General features: G+C 45.1%; 1 protein-coding gene across 1 annotated transcript in view; it reads right to left on the bottom strand.

Moving 5' to 3' along the window:
• smyd2a (SET and MYND domain containing 2a) overlaps positions 1–8,466 on the bottom strand; it is a 77,761-nt gene extending 69,295 nt beyond the window's left edge. Inside the window, exon 1 of the mRNA XM_072508982.1 lies at positions 8,043–8,466. Coding sequence (XP_072365083.1) covers positions 8,043–8,203 — 161 coding nt within the window. The 5' untranslated portion in view covers positions 8,204–8,466. The remainder of the gene's footprint in view (positions 1–8,042) is intronic.
• Between the last annotated feature and the right edge of the window lie 8,296 nt (positions 8,467–16,762).

The following is a 16,762-nucleotide window of genomic DNA, read 5'->3' as shown; positions in this document are numbered from 1 at the left end:
ATAAAATGACGTCAGGTGCACAACAAACAGCAACGCACCTCCACCCCTAAATCGAATTTGTCTTTAGTACTCATTCCCTTTTGAACATGCAGTGAAATTAAAATAGACTGAAGATTCCGTGGCAGACACATGCCTTTCCAAAAATGTCATAACTTTAACTTTGCATATATTAAACTGTACCACAAAAAGTCAATCTATCTGATCCCCGGAAATGTATCTGGGAACATCTCAATAGGACCAATAGATATTCTGATATGCCTCTCATTCTTTAATGCAAAATTCTCTCAATCTCGCTCTCAACTTTTACAGTCGCATAACATCTTTGTTTATGGCTTTGTTTTCTTTTTTTAAACAAAAGGTTTTTCCTGTCAAGGCCGTGGTTGTATTTCTGATCAAATCCAAAAACAATTTTTTAAAAAATCAAACAGGGAATGGAATGATTTAGAAAACAAGCATTTATTTGCCCTGCTTTCACAATAAGAATCACCACTGCAGTTGTACATTACCATCATCTGCGGCGTGGCTCAATGGAGGACACTGCAGGTGTACCTGCTGCATCTATCACCATACCTGAACGTGGGCAATTAGGACAGCAATACATCAACTCCCAAAGAACAAAGAAAAGTACAGCACAGGAACAGGCCCTTCGGCCCTCCAAGCCTGCGCCAAACATGCTGCCCGTCTAAACTAAAATCTTCTACACTTCCGGGGTCCGTATCCCTCTATTCCCATATTTGTCAAGATGCCCCTTAAACGTCACTATCGTCCCTGCTTCCACCACCCCCTCCGGCAGCGATCTCCAGGCACCCACTACCCTCTGTGTAAAAAACTTGCATCGTACATCTCCTCTAAATCTTGCCCCTCGCACCTTAAACCTATGCCCCCTAGTAATTGATCCCTCTACCCTGGGAAAAAGTCTCTCGCTATCCACTCTGTCTATGCCCCTCATAATTTTGTAGACCTCTATCAGATTGCCTCTCAACCTCCGTTGTTCCAGTTAGAACCAACCGAGTTTATTCAACTTCTCCTCATAGCTAATGCCCTCCATACCAGGCAACATCCTGGTAAATCTCTTCTGCACCCTCTCTAAAGCCTCCACATCCTTCTGGTAGTGTGGCGACCAGAATTGAACACTACTCCGTGTGGCCTAACTACGGTTCTATACAGCTGCAGCATGACTTGCCAATTTTTATACTCAAGTTGAGACTATGTTCGGTTTAAATACGGAAAAAGACAAGAAAAACAACCCTCAAACTGGAAAGGAAGGCATCCAGGGCTAGAGCTCTCTGGATGACTAGAAAGGGAGCATAAAATGAAAGAAAGACAAAGCTGGCTAAAAATATATTATTCAGTGGAGAACCAAGCTGAATATACAAAGTACAGGGGAGAACTGAACACGGAAATTAAAAGGGGTGGTGGGTACGTATGAAACGGATCTCAAAGGTCTGACTCGGCTTTTATCATTTATGTTTAGCAGAGAAGGGCATGGCTGAGGAACACTAAAGAGTTCACTAAAGAGGATGCTGCCAATGTCATAATAAAAAGAAAAGATTTAGAAAAATTGGATGGGATAAAAATGGGGCTACTTAAAAAGTTGGCAGCATTCAAAGTAGAAAAGTCACCTCCCTGGTCAGGCAACACAGATTGGGGAGGGAAGAAAGGGTGGAAATGGTGGAGGCTCCTGCCAACATCTGCCCAACCTCCTTAGATAAGGGAAGAGAGCCAGAGAATTGTAAATGGTAACGTCTTTGTTCAAACACAGGAAGAGGGATAAACCCAGACCTATTGAAGAGAATACTCAAGACAAAGTTAGCTGCCATTTGGAAACATATGGGTCAATAAATGTCAGCCAGCAAGGATCTGTTGAAAGCAATTAATTTAATCAAGCAAAGTTTGATTTCTTTGTTGAGGTAACTGAGAGAATTGATGAATGTAGTGCAGTTGATGAATGTAGTGCAGCAATGAGAGCACAGATAGAAAATAGGCTCAGTTAAAGAAAGCAAGGAGTACTGATGAACAGTTCTTTTTCAGATAGAAGGAAAATATAAGAGTGGTAAGCACCACTTCTCCTTTTGATTTATAGATTTAACACAGTATGTAGATTGTCCGACCAGAGGGGAGGCCATATTGGATTTGGTCCTTGGTAATGAACCAGGGCAAGTGATAGATTTGTTAGTGGGGAGCATTTTGGAGATAGTGACCACAATTCTGTGACTTTCACTTTAGAAATGGAGAGGGATAGGTGCGTGCAACAGCGCAAGGTTTACAATTGGGGAAGGGTAAACACGATGCTGTCAGACAAGAACTGAAGTGCATAAGTTGGGAACATAGGCTGTCAGGGAAGGACACAATTGAAATGTGGAACTTGTTCAAGGATCAGATACTACGTGTCCTTGATATATATGTCCCTGTCAGGCAGGGAAGAGATGGTCGAGTGAGAGAACCATGGTTGACAAGAGAGGTTGAATGTCTTGTTAAGAGGAAGAAGGGTACTTATGTAAGGCTGAGGAAACAAGGTTCAGACAGGGTGCTGGAGGGGTACAAGATAGTCAGGAGGTAACTGAAGAAAGGGATTAGGAGAGCTAAGAGAGGGCATGAAAAATCTTTGGCGGGTAGGATCAAGGAAAACCCCAAGGCCTTTTACACATATGTGAGAAATATGAGAATGACTAGAGCGAGGGTAGATCCGATCAAGGACAGTAGCGGGAGATTGTGTATTGAGTCTGAAGAGATAGGAGAGGTCTTGAACGAGTATTTTTCTTCAGTATTTACGAATGAGAGGGGCCATATTGTTGGAGAGGACCGTGTGAAACAGACTGGTAAGCTCGAGGAGATACGTGTTAGGAAGGAAGATGTGTTGGGCATTTTGAAAAGCTTCAGGATAGACAAGTCCCCCGGGCCTGACGGGATATATCCAAGGATTCTATGGGGAGCAAAAGATGAAATTGCAGAGCCGTTGGCAATGATCTTTTCATCCTCACTGTCAACAGGGGATTGGAGAGTGGCGAATGTCGTGCCCCTGTTCAAAAAAAGGAATAGGGATAACCCTGGAAATTACAGGCCAGTTAATCTTACTTCGGTGGTAGGCAAAGTAATGGAAAGGGTACTGAGGGATAGGATTTCTGAGCATCTGGAAAGACACTGCTTGATTAGGGATAGTCAGCACGGATTTGTGAGGGATAGGTCTTGCCTCACAAGTCTTATTGAATTCTTTGAGGAGGTGACCAAGCACATGGATGAAGGTAAAGCAGTGAATGTAGTGTACATGAATATTAGTAAGGCATTTGATAAGGTTCCCCATGGTAGGCTTATGCAGAAAGTAAGAAGACATGGGATAGTGGGAAATTTGGCCAGTTGGATACGAACTGGCTAACCGATAGAAGTCAGAGAGTGGTGGTGGATGGCAAATATTCAGCCTGGAGCCCAGTTACCAGTGGCGTACCGCAGGGATCAGTTCTGGATCCTCTGCTGTTTGTGATTTTCATTAATGACTTGGATGAGGGAGTTGAAGGTGGGTCAGTAAATTTGCAGACGATACGAAGATTGGTGGTGTTGTGGATTGTGAGGAGGGCTGTTGTCGGCTGCAAAGAGAGATAGATAGGATGCAGAGCTGGACTGAGAAGTGGCAGATGGAGTTTAGCCCTGAAAAGTGTGAGGTTGTCCATTTTGGAAGGACAAATATGAATGCGGAATACAGGATTAACGGTAGGGTTCTTGGCAACGTGGAGGAGCAGAGAGATCTTGGGGTCTATGTTCATAGATCTTTGAAAGTTGCCACTCAAGTGGATAGAGCTGTGAAGAAGGCCTATGGTGTGCTAGCATTATTAGCAGAGAGATTGAATTTAAGAGCCGTGAGGTGATGATGCAGCTGTACAAAACCTTGGTAAGGCCACATTTGGAGTAGTGTGCAGTTCTGGTCGCCTCATTTTAGGAAGGATGTGGAAGCTTTGGAAAAGGTGCAAAGGAGATTTACCAGGATGTTGCCTGGAATGGAGAGTAGGTCTTACGAGGAAAGGTTGTGTGTGCTAGGCCTTTTCTCGTTAGAATGGAGAAGGATGAGGGGTGACTTGATAGAGGTTTTATAAGATGATCAGGGGAATAGATAGAGTAGACAGTCAGAGACTTTTTCCCCGGGTGGAACAAACCATTACAAGGGGACATAGATTTAAGGTGAATGGTGGAAGATATAGAGGGGATGTCAGAGGTAGGTTCTTTACCCAGAGAGTAGTGGGGGCATGGAATGCACTGCCTGTTGAAGTAGTTGAGTCGAAAACATTAGGGACCTTCAAGCGGCTATTGGATAGGTACATGGATTACGGTAGAATGATTGGGTGTAGATTTATTTGTTCTTAATCTTGGACAAAAGTTCAGCACAACATCGTGGGCCGAAGGGCCTGTTCTGTGCTGTATTTTTCTATGTTCTATGTTCTAGATATGGTCTTGTGCATAGAGAGCATAATTTCAAAGTTTGCAGATGACATGAAACATTTTTTAAATAAATTTAGAGTACCCAATTCTTTTTTTCCCAATTAAGGGGCAATTTAGCATGGCCAATCCATCTACTCTACACATATTTTTGGATGGTGGGAGTGAGGCAGATGCAGACACAGGGAGAATGTGCAAACTCCACACTGACAGTGACCCGGGGCCAGGATCGAACCCGGATCCTCGGCGCAGTGAGGCCGCGGTGCTAAGCACTGCACCACCTTGCTGCCCAGATAACATAAAACATAGAAACAGTGAGAAGAATATTAGCAGAGTTCAGGAGACAGACTGGTGAAATGGGAAAACACGTGAGATACAATTTAACAAAGAACTGTAAAGTGATACATTTTGGTAGTGGGACATCAATATCAATGGTACAATTTAAATGCACTGCAGGAACATAAGACATAGGAGCAGAATTAGGCCATTCCACCCATTGAGTACTCTGCCATTCAAAGAACAAAGAACAATACAGCACAGGAACAGGACGTTCAGCCCTCCAAGCCTGCGCCGACCATGGTACCTGCCTAAACTAAAGGTGTATGGACTTTCAGAGTCAGTATCCTTCCATTCCCGCCCTATTCAAATATTTCTCTAGATGTCCCTTAAATACCGCTATCGTACCTGCTCCCACCACCTCCCCAGGCAGCGCATTCCATATACTTACTACTCTGTATAAAAAATTTGCCTCGCACATCGATTCTAAACTTTTCCCCACGCACTTGAAACCTATGTCCCCTAGTACTTGACTCTCCTACCCTAGGAAAGAGCTTCTGATTATCCACTCTGTCCATGCCACTCATAATCTTGTAGACCTCTATCAGGTCACCTCTCAACCTCCATCTTTCCAGTAAGAACAGCCTGCGTTTATCTAACCTCTCCCCATAGCTAATGCCCTCCATACCAGGCAACATCCTAGTAAACCGCTTCTGTACCCTCTCCAAAGCATCCACATCCTTCTGGTAGCATGGCGACCAGAATTGTACACAATGTTCCAAATGAGGCTTAACTAAGGTCCTGTACAGCTGCAACGTGACTTGCCAATTTTTGTATTCAATGCCCCGACTGATGAAAGGCAGCATGTGGTATGCCTTCTTGACCACCTTATCCACATGCGTTGCCACTTTCAGTGATTGGTGGGTATACTCGCCCAGATCTCTTTGCCTGTCAATACTCGCAAGAGTTCCACCATTTACTGTGTAATTCCTACATGCATTGGATCTTCCAAAGTGCATTACCTCACACTTGTCCGGGTTTTACTCCATAACCATAACCTCCCTACTTTTTTACATCACTTTCCCTCACAATAAATGATAACATTCTATTAGCTTTCCTAATTACTTGCTGTGCCTATATATTAGCCTTTTGTGATTTATACACTAGCACACCCAAATCCCTCTGCAGATCAAAGGCTATAATCCTGCAGTGAGTAACTCAACACTGTGGATAGCACAATTGCTTCACAGCTCCAGGGTCCCAGGTTCGATTCCAGCTTGGGTCACTGTCTGTGCAGAGTCTGCACATCCTCCCAGTGTGTGCGTGGGTTTCCTCCGGGTGCTCCGGTTTCCTCCCACAGTCCAAAGATGTGCAGGTTAGATGGATTGGCCATGATAAATTGCCCTTAGTGTCCAAAATTGCCCTTAGTGTTGGGTGGGGTTACTGGGTTATGGGGATAGGGTGGAGGTGTTGACCTTGGGTAGAGTGCTCTTTCCAAGAGCCGGTGCAGACTCGATGGGCCGAATGGCCTCCTTCTGCACTGTAAATCTATGATGAATCTATGATAAACACCTTACCACACCATTGTACAATTTACAAGGCACAAATCAGGAGTTTAATGGAATCCTCTCCACGTTCCTGGATGAGTGCAGCTCCAACAACGCTCAAGAAGCTCAACAACATCCATGGCAAAGCAAGCCACTGGATTGCTGCCCCTTCCACAAACATTTAGTACCTCCTTCACCGACAGCCGTGTGTCCCATCAACAAGATGCACTGCAGGAACTCAACAAGGCTCCTTGACAGCACCTTCCAAATCCATGATTGGTACCACCTAAAAGGACAAGAGCAGCAGATACTTGGGAACACCACTGCCTGTAGGTTCCCCTCCAAGTCACTCACCACCCGGACTTGGAAATATATCACTATTCCTAAATCCTGGAACTCCCTCCCTAAAAGCACTGTGGCTGTACCTATACCTCAAAGACTGCAGCTGTTCAAGAAGGCAGCTTACCACCACCTTCTGAAAGGCAACTTGGGATGGGCAATAAATGCTGGCCTAGCCAGCTACGGCCGCATCCCATAAAAATAAATTAAAATTAAACCATAGAGTTCTCCAATCTCCCATTTAGATAATAAGTTTCTTTTTTATTATTTCCGCCAAAATGAACAATTTCACTTTTTCCTACATTTCGTACCAGTAGGCTGTGCTTAATTTCAGATTGGTACAAAACCGGATCAACAGTGTTTAGATGTAAACACCACGTTTTAATACAACCACAAAATCAAGCAGTACAATAAGCAATACAAAATGGCTGAACCCATATGGGATCAGGCCCCCAACCACCAGAGGGCGATAACGTATGGCAACAAAGAAAACAATTGCTTTGATCCATTTGACATCTACAGCAGCAACTGAGCAATAATATCCGGCCATTCAGCCCATCATGTCTAGTGCTGCTCCCTGCTCTTTCCCCATCATCTTGCAAATTTTTCCAGTTGAGATATATTAAATTCCCTTCTGAAAGTTACTACTGAATCAACTTCTTTCACCATTTAAAGATAACATACTCCAGATCATCATAACTCACTGCTTAATAACATTCTTATCTCCCCCTCTAGACCCATTGCTGGTTATCTTATATTTGTCTCTGGTTAACTGCCAGTGGGACACATTTTGATTCTGAACAAAATCCTTCATAATTCTGGACAACTCTAATAAATCTCCTCTTAACCTTCCCAATTCCAAGAACAATCACAGTCTCTCCCCATCCCTAGAAATGATTTGACACAATCCTCATTTCTCAAGTGTGTGGAATTACAACAGGGGCCACTCTTAAAAAAAGTGTTTATTAAGCTGTTGGGAAGCCTGAGGTAGTCAAAAGTCTTACAGTCTCTCATATCAATGCCCCCCCCCCAAGGATTCAATCAAGGAAACCTTCAGACTCCATACCAGTTGCAGGATTCATGAGCAAACCCATTCCAGCTCCATTTAAGAATGTTGCTCAGGTTTTAAAACATCCAAACACTGTAAGGAATGAGGATCATGTTTGGAAAAGTCAAGTGCTCAAAAGCAGTTAGCCCCCACCCCCACCAAAACAATGATGATGCACATGAAGCTATATTAATAATAACGTGTTTGATCTTTAACCACACAGCTACATAGCCCTGGAGACCTGGCTAAATTCCCCTAAAATGCTGGTTCTCCCCTGCTTCTGCCACCCATCTGAACTCAGCGACATACACTAGGACCCAGAGTGAAAGACCCGCAGTTGTGGGACTCCAGTCAGACTGAAGCATTACGAGCGAGCTGCCACGAACTGTAGGCTGCAGTGCACGTACCGGGCGAAGCAGAATTCACAGTGGTTTCCCCGCTCATTGACAGTGAGCACATGGGTATAGGCTGGGCATGTGAAGACCATCTCTCCCACGCCAAAGCCTTTGCGAGCCTGCAGCCCCCGTCCTTTGCCCTCGCTCAGGAATCTCTCCATGGCCCCGGGCATTGGGTGAAGTGAGGGCCGGCTCGATCCGCTCCTCCTCCCCGCTCTCCGCTGCAGCAGCTCCGGGCGGCCCAGGCGCGCGCTCTCGCTTCCTCTTCACTTCGTTCCCCGCCTCTCAGCGATCACACTCCATAGCTGCCGCTCACACTCACTTACTCACTCCGCCATCGTCCAGCCCCAACTACTTAAATGGAAGCGGCTCAGCGCTCACTCCCCCTCCCCAATGCTCATCGCTGCAGTGAGCTCGCTGTCTGCTTCCCTGCTCCTCTCGGGTCCAAGCGCCCGCTTGCACTCTCTGCTGATCCTTTCCTCTCGCACTACGCGCAGGCCTTGGGGGAAACTTAAGCTAAACCGTCTCACTCGTTTCATTTTTTGCCTCTTGCAATCTCACTGAAAAACTCAAAACCTCGTTTTAAAACATATCGTTTTACTGCTTAAAATTAGGTTTGGGGGGTTTCAGTATATAAGCTGCATAACCTTTGTGGTATTCACCACTGATGTATTATACTGTATATATATATGGGTTTTATGGTAAGGCCCCTTGTACTACAGGTACGGGGGTAGATCCCTGCCTGCTGGCTCCGCCCAGTAGGCGGAGTATAAATATGTGTGCTCTCCGTACAGCAACCATTTCACCAGCTGCTGTAGGAGGCCACACATCTCTGTGTAATAAAGCCTCGATTACATTCTACTCTCGTCTCGTCATAATTGATAGTGCATTAACCTTATGCTGTTTAAAATTAGGGTTTGAGTTTTTCAGTGTATAGGCTGCACAACCTTATTCTGTTTAAAAATTCAATTGTGAGTTTTTCAGTGTGTAAACTGTTTAGCCTTATTATGTTTGTACTTAAAAGGGGGAAATTGAGCTTTGTTAAACTCACCTTTGTGTGTACTTAGTATATTTATAATAAATCTATTAGTGTTTACCAATCTATGCTGCTTCTAAAGTAGCCGGTACTGCAAGATGTTTTTCAAGATTTTCCTGTTTGTATTGTGTGAAGTATTTGCAGGAAAAAAAAGACTTGCATTTGTATAGCATCTTCCACAACCACAGTATGTCTGAAAGCACTTTACAGCCAATGTAGTACTTGTGAAATGTAGTCAGTTTACATTGTTCGCGGGTCTCTGTTCCGTTAGAATCATAGAAGCATCATAGAAATTTACAGTGCAGAAGGAGGCCATTTGGCCCATTGAGTCTGCACCAGCCTTTGAAAAGAGTACCCTATCTCCACCCTATCCCCTTAATCCTTTAACCCCACCTAACATTTTGGACACTAAGGGTAATTTAGCCTTGCCAATCCACCTAACCTGCACATCTTTGGACTGTGGGAGGAAACCGGAGCACCCGGAGGAAACCCACGCAGACACAGGGAGAACGTGCAGACTCCGCACAGACAGTGACCCAGGCCGGGAATCGAACCTGGGACACTGGAGCTGGGGAGCAACTGTGCTAACCACTGTGCCAGCGTGCCGCCGTTAATTCTTGCAAAGTGTGAAATAGTGAATGGTGCACTTCTGCATGCGCAGAGTCGCCATATGCTCAGTGTGTGGGATCTCTGTGAGAACAATGTGGGAAAGCTGAGCTCAACATTTTTATCGTGGATGAGTGAAGTTTTGGGGCCGCGATTCCATGTACAGCTACATTTGTGCGGGTAAACAAATTCACAATAGAGGGGGTCACGAACAATGTGAGTTGACTGTATTGGAAAGTACAAAATTCCAATTCTCTTCCCACACCTTATCGTGCACTAAGGCAGACATTTGTCTGTTTCCACAGATAATTTCACGGAATAAGTTGCTAGTCTGTCGAAAAGGGTTTACAGCTTGAAGGGTACCACTCCACATCAAACGTGGCTGACCCCTCTTACCACCAGTCATTGGTGTGTATGGATGGATTGTCAAGTTGACACACTCCACCTGTTGACGGCTTTGTGAACGCACCTTCCTTGGTCATCAAGCCCTGGGGTGGGATTCAAACCTGAAGTTTCTGGTTCAGAGGCAGAGACACTACCCACTGAGTGACGCAACAGCCAAATTGTGCACAGCAAGCTCCCACAAACAGTCATCTCTTTTGGGGATGCAGGTTGAAGAATTAATGTTTGGCCAGGACACTGGGGATTATTTCCCTGGTCATCTTCAAAATAGGAGCATGCGATTTTCCACATCCACCTGGTCAGATGAGTACTTAGTTTAACTTTTTCTCCAAAAGCAGCATCTACCAACAGTGCAGCACTCCCTCAGTACTGCACAGGGCTGTTAGCCTTGTGCTGAAGTCCTGTGTGGGAATTAAACCCACAAGCACATGATAGCATAGTGGTTAGCACTGTTTTTAAAAGCATTTTTAAAAAGCTGCTTATTATTGTTCCAAAATTAGTTTCCTTTTATAGCCTCTAAGAAGGCCAACTCATGATTTCAATTAGTGCTAATTGATTTGATCTGGGTGTGTGGTCAGTTTTGTGGATGGGCTGGCTTCCAGTGAAACGTCTTTTCTGAAACTTGGGTAAGAAAATTGTGAAAAGTTTATTTGCACAAGACATAATTTGCACTTGGAATTCCTCAATCATTATTTGCACTGGTTTGACTCATTTTAGGTGAGTTGCATTGAAAAAACAAGCACAGTCTAGCAGAAACTCTAAACAAGAGTGTTCACAACTGCTTTCTTGCTTGGCACTGGGAAAAGATTTGAATAAAGTACTTGTGTTGAAAGATTAACTTTAGGAGTATCAAGACGCAAGATCAGGATGGTTTTCTTCCTCGGATCAGAAGCAAGGTGACTTCAGTAGAAAATGGTGGCACTGGCAGAAGAGGTCCCCATTTACCCTTACTGGTAGTTCCTGACATTCAAATTTTATAAAGGACAAACGTACATGGGCACATGGTTTTAGGCTCAACCACAAACTTGTTTATGAACAAAAACACTCCTAATGCCCCATTACAAGACCTGTGAACTAGTGTAATGATGTTGCACGACACTTGAAACTACAATTTTTTTTTTTTTAAAGCCTTCACTGAGTAAAACCATAGGCAAAACCCCATGTTCCTGCCCCAAATCCTACTCAGTCCAACTCAAACCCCCTCAGAATTCAGTTATTACTCTTAAATTATCCTTAACCCTCACTCCCTCAGCAAAACTAAAGAGCTGGTCGTTGACTTCAGGAAGCAGAGCACTGTACACACCCCTGTCTGTATCAATGGGGCCGAGGTGGAGATGGTTGACAGCTTCAAATTCCTAGGTGTGCACATCACCAAAAATCTGTCCTGGTCCACCCACGCCAATGCTACGACTAAGAAAGCACAACAGCACCTATACTTTCTCAGGAAACTAAGGTGACTGCTGTCCCAAACCTCCAGGCCAATATCACCACAACATTGCTGAAAACGCTTATAATCCCCAATACAGTTGGTCTTGCCCAGTGATGGAAGTAGGCCTGAGTCAAGGTGACCAGCCCTGATCTTCCTTCCGACTGCAGTGCCAGACCACACAGTCTGGCCTTTTTACTACAAATCATATTGAACATATCAAAACACATATCCTGGAAACATTCTATTTGGATAGTCAGTGCTTAGCACCTTTTTTAGTTTCTTTAGCCTGGTATCAGCCTTGGCCCAGACAAACACATTCATTGTTATGTTGTTTCCATGACCGAAACAATGGACCCCATCCAGGTGTGATGTCTCTGGCTCTCAAGTTTATATGTATATGATAAAGTCCATTTCTCCTTAGGCACTGTCTATGTTTGTTTGTATAATGTCTATTTGGGACAGTCTGCTATGACGGTCCCTCAGTTTCTTTAATTGGATCAAAACAGAAAATGCCGAACAATCTCCTGCCATGTGAATGTCACTTTAAGAAAAGTTTGACTTCTTAAGTGGCTGCAGTGATGTCATTGTGTGGGTGGAGCTGAACTCTGCTCTGCTTTTTACTTTTGCTTTGAGCTGGGAGCTCTTTTTGGCTCTGTGTTTAGTTTCGCTTTCAGTTGGAGAGCTGCATTCAAACCAAGCAGATGTGTATATTGATCTCTCTCTGCAATCTAAAGAATGTCTCCAGATCACTTGATGATTTCAAAGTAATACCTGTTTAAGTAAGGAATGCAAACTACTGTCTGTTAAAAAGGGTTTTTTGATTTATGGAAGTTGTTTGAAAAATTATTAAGGGTTACCTATAGAGTACTGTATCTTTTGGGGGGTTATCAGGGGTGGTAGTTGATAAACTGGTTACTGTGTGTTTATAAAAATGTTAACTAGATTCATAGAATAAACATTGTTTTTGTTTTAAAATACTTTTAGTTCTCTGTTGCATCACACCTGTAAAGTGGGCCCTTATGCTCTCCATAACCAAAATCTATTAAAGGTTGTGGGTCAGGTGAATTCCACAATATATTTTGGTGTTCTCTAAATCCCGGCCCATGATACTCCGCAGATCTGACAGCAGCAGTAGAGAGAGAACGGAGCTAACATTTTGAGCCTGGATGACTCCAGGGTTCTGTTCTCTCTCCTCAGATTCTGTCAGACCTGCTGAGATTGTCCAGCATTTTCTGTTTTTGTTTCAGATTCCACCATCTGCAGTAATTTGCTTTTATCTTTAATAGGATTGTCTGATGGCCACTGTTTTGCGACTTTGAGATGATAATGTCCCAGTGTCTTTACATAGAATTGCCCTGGTTTCAGTGTTGACCCGCTTTGAAGATTAACCTCTTACAGTACAGCCAGCCTCTCTCAGTTGAGATTTGGCATGTTTGTTTGCAGTGTTTATGTCGATGAAGCTTTTGGGGTATCATTTTTAATAAAAGTCCAGTTGGAGGGGATTCCAATCCTACAGAGGTCAAGGTGACAGGAGACACTACCCACATAACAAGGCAGATGCATGACTCCCTTCACCTCTCGGAAGATTGATGCTCCTGGAGGCTCCAGTTGTCATGTCATATAATCTAAAGACGAAAAGGGGGAGGGGTGGTGATATTGATTAGAAAGAACATTACAGTGTTGGAGAGAGAGGATGTCCCAGAGGAGTAAAGGCCATAAACTATTCATCTGGAGCTAAGTAACAAAAGGCATGCAGTTACAATGCTTGGTGTAATCTGTAGGCCTTCAACTATAGGGAAAGATGAAGAAGGAACACATTTGCAAGGCACTTGCAGTGAGATGCAATAATTATAGAGTAGTTATAAGGGGGGATTTAATTATCTGAATATAGACTGTGATAATAGTAGTGTAAAGGGCAAAGAGGGACAAGACGTCCTAGTGTGTGTTCAGGAAAAGTTTCCACGGCAGCATGTTTCCAGTCCAGTAAGAAAGAAGGCAAAATATTGTGGATGCTGGGAATCTGAAATAAGAACCATAAAAGCTGCAAAAACTCAGCATGTCAGGCAGCATCTGTGGAGTGGAACAGAGTTAAGGGGGGTGTTGGGGTGGGCACTGATCCTGCTATGTAGGGAAACTAAAGGGAGAGCCCTAAAACGGGAATTGTGCTGGGCGCCAAACTGTTTTCCATTCTCCTGGTCCACTCCAGCTGGCATGATCAGGATCTCGCCCAGAAAGGGCCTCGTTTGCATTGATTTTAATCTCATTAGCGAGACTAAAGTAGAATACAGCGCCAGCGAGAAGTCACGTAGGTGTCATTTAGTACTGAACTTCAAAAGTGGAGACCAGGTGCCATGGACACTGAGGGTAAGCAAGGAGGTGAGTAGCCTTTTACACCTACCTTCATACAGCTCAAGGGCACCGTAGCTGATAGCCCAATGCTGGGGGGGAGGGTGGTACTTCAAGGGGCTGGAGTTGTTTGGGGGCTGAAAGGGCCAGCTCGGAGGTTGCCCCTGGGCTCTGGGGGGGGGGTGGGGTCTTTGGATATGTGTGGCATTCATGTCATATTTATATCTTGTGAACACCCGTAACAGGGCCAATCACAGCTGCAGCCTTTTTGTCCCATCAAACGCCCCGAGGACAGAGCCATGTTGTAGCTCAGTGATTTTCAAACATTTTTGCCCGGGACCCATTTTTACCAACAGGCCATCCTTCGGGACCCATGTCGGCCAACCTTCGCAACCCATGCCAGTCGACCTTCGCGACCCACCATTTCCTCTTACCTTTAATGCAAGAGGTGAGTCTGGGCTTATATTCTGTAGTCTGGAATAGCGAAGAATGATAAATGACCTTCTTGAAACAGGCATTATTCTCTCAGGACTCTACAGAGCAGATGCAGAATGTAATTTTTCCTCAGATGGGTGGTTTACAGTCTAGTATATAGTTTGCATATATATGAGGAGGTATAGATGAGGAGGAATTACTTAACTCAAAGTATTGTGAATCTTTTTAATCTCTAAAATTGACTATCAAAGTGAGTTCTGCAGGCTCAGCCATTGAGCATATTCAAGACAGATGCAGGAAGACTTAATTGAATTTTTAAAAAAATCTCCTGGGTCAGCGTGCTGATGTCAGGAGGAGGCGGTGTTTCTCTCCGGGCTCTGGGCATGCGCACTGATAAGCGAGCATGCATGCGCAGTGCGCCCGCATTTTCTTAGCCAGTCGCAGCCATCATTTTTAAAGGCACTCGCAGCCGGCATTTTTAAAAGCTGGCTGCTGCAGCCGTTACACGTGAATTCATGTTATCGGGAATGCCGCGATGGATGGCTTGGCGACCCTCCTGACACCCACCTGCGGGTCGCGACCCCCACTTTGAAAATGCCTGAAAATCTCTTGAAAGTCCATTTCACCCCCCTTGAAGTTTCAATAGGCTCTGTGGTTCAATGTTGCAGTCTGCCTTCTTTTCTACCCTTGTTCATTGTTGATGAAATTCCATTTCACACTCCATTGACTGTGACAAGCCTCTAGTTTGACAGCTGAAGGATATCTCAAAGGAGGGATTAGCCTTGTAAGTTGTGATTGCACTTGATGGTCCCTGAATTCTGAAGTGCCTCCTCGAAAGATTAACTGGCCTGCATGAGAGGATAATTTGTGGACTGGATGTCCTGCAATCTTTGATGCCTGAACAGCGTGCCTGTACTCTAGGTGCGCCACCACCATAGAGGCAGCTGCCAACAATCAAACAGTAAAGAGCAGGGCTTCACCACTGAGGACCCTCTCATGGCCAAAGGGTAAGTGTCTGGATGAGCGGAGGACACTGAGGACGACCTCCTTAATGTTGCTGGCAGAAGTCTGGGGTCTAGGAGCTCCTGTTCTGGGCAGGAGAGAGTGTGCAGAGTGAAGGTTACCAGTGCAAGTGGCACTCTGAGAGAAGGCAGGACAGTCATGGTACGGGTAAGCGAGGGTTACAACACCGACACCCCGACAGGCTTAAAGGCACAGTGCAGCCCAGGTGCTTTGAGTGTGATGGCATGACAGCAATGAGATCTTGGGTTGTTCAAGGCTGGGTATTGAGCAGGCATGGTTGTCTGTCCCCTCAATGACTCAGATCATGTGTCCCCTCAAAGTCCAGCCAGTCAGGTCTGTATAACCACTTGGCCATCATCACTTTTCCTCTGCACTCTCAGCTGCACCACTCTCCAAGCCTGTCAAGGGTCAGGGAAAGGCTGCCTCAATGGCAAGCGCTGAGGGTCATGGGCCAGGCAATTTACATCGTAACCAAGGGCACCGGGCACAGTGATGGGTGGTCAGCTGCAAGAATCATGACAACAAGGGACTGTAAGGAGAGTTGAGGGTCGTGGGTGGAGGATCTAACTGATAGTCAGTCTCTCACCTTCTCCAACTCCTTCCAGAAAGAAGATGAATTTTGGGATAGATCCAGTTGAGATTGTTTTCATCCTGATAGATGCAGCTGAGACATCGCTAAAGGCACCAAGGCCTGCACTGTCTGCAGCCTGCACCACATCGGCAGTGGGCTGCTGCACACGCTCAAGACCCGGCCACCCATCAGGCTGAGGAGGGGGCCAGAAGGGTAAACCAACGACAAGCGAGGGTGTAGAGGCTGCAATGGTCCTTCATCGAGCTGATGATCACCATGAGTGCATCTCACCAGGTAGACAGTGCGGCACCTTTAAAAAAAATTAATTTACAGGATGTGGTCATCGCTGGTTAGACCAGCATTTATTGCCCATCCCTAGTTGCCCTTCAGAAGGTGGTGGTGAGTTGCCTTCTTGAACCGCTGCAGTCCCTGAGGTGTAGGTGCACCCACTGTGCTGTTAGGGAGGGAGTTCTTGGATGCCCCAGTGACAGTGAAGGAACGGTGATATATTTCCAAATCAGGATGGTGAGTGACTTGGAGGGGAACCTCCACATATATGCTGCTCTTGTCCTTCTAGATGGTAGTGGTCGTGCGTTTGGTAGGTGATGACTAAGGAACCTTGGTGAGTTACTGCAGTAGATGGTACAGATGGCTGCCACTGTTTGTCGGTGGTGGAGGTTTTGCATGTTTGTGGAAGAGGGAGCAATCAAGCGAGCTGCTTTTCCTGATGGTGTTGAGCTTCCCCAGGGAAACGGGGTGTTAATAGCCATCGAAAGAAAGGGGAAAGAGTGCTAATGCAGTCCCCAGAGAGAACAAAAGGTGTGGAAAGCCAAACTGCAGAGAAACTAACATCAGAGGGTAAACTGTGACGGATGTAGATGTGG

The sequence above is a fragment of the Scyliorhinus torazame genome, chromosome 1 (genome assembly GCF_047496885.1).
Source record: "Scyliorhinus torazame isolate Kashiwa2021f chromosome 1, sScyTor2.1, whole genome shotgun sequence".
In the NCBI taxonomy this organism is placed as follows: domain Eukaryota; kingdom Metazoa; phylum Chordata; class Chondrichthyes; order Carcharhiniformes; family Scyliorhinidae; genus Scyliorhinus; species Scyliorhinus torazame.
Note: the sequence above shows the minus strand (reverse complement) of the source record. Positions and strands in the feature narration are given on the sequence as shown.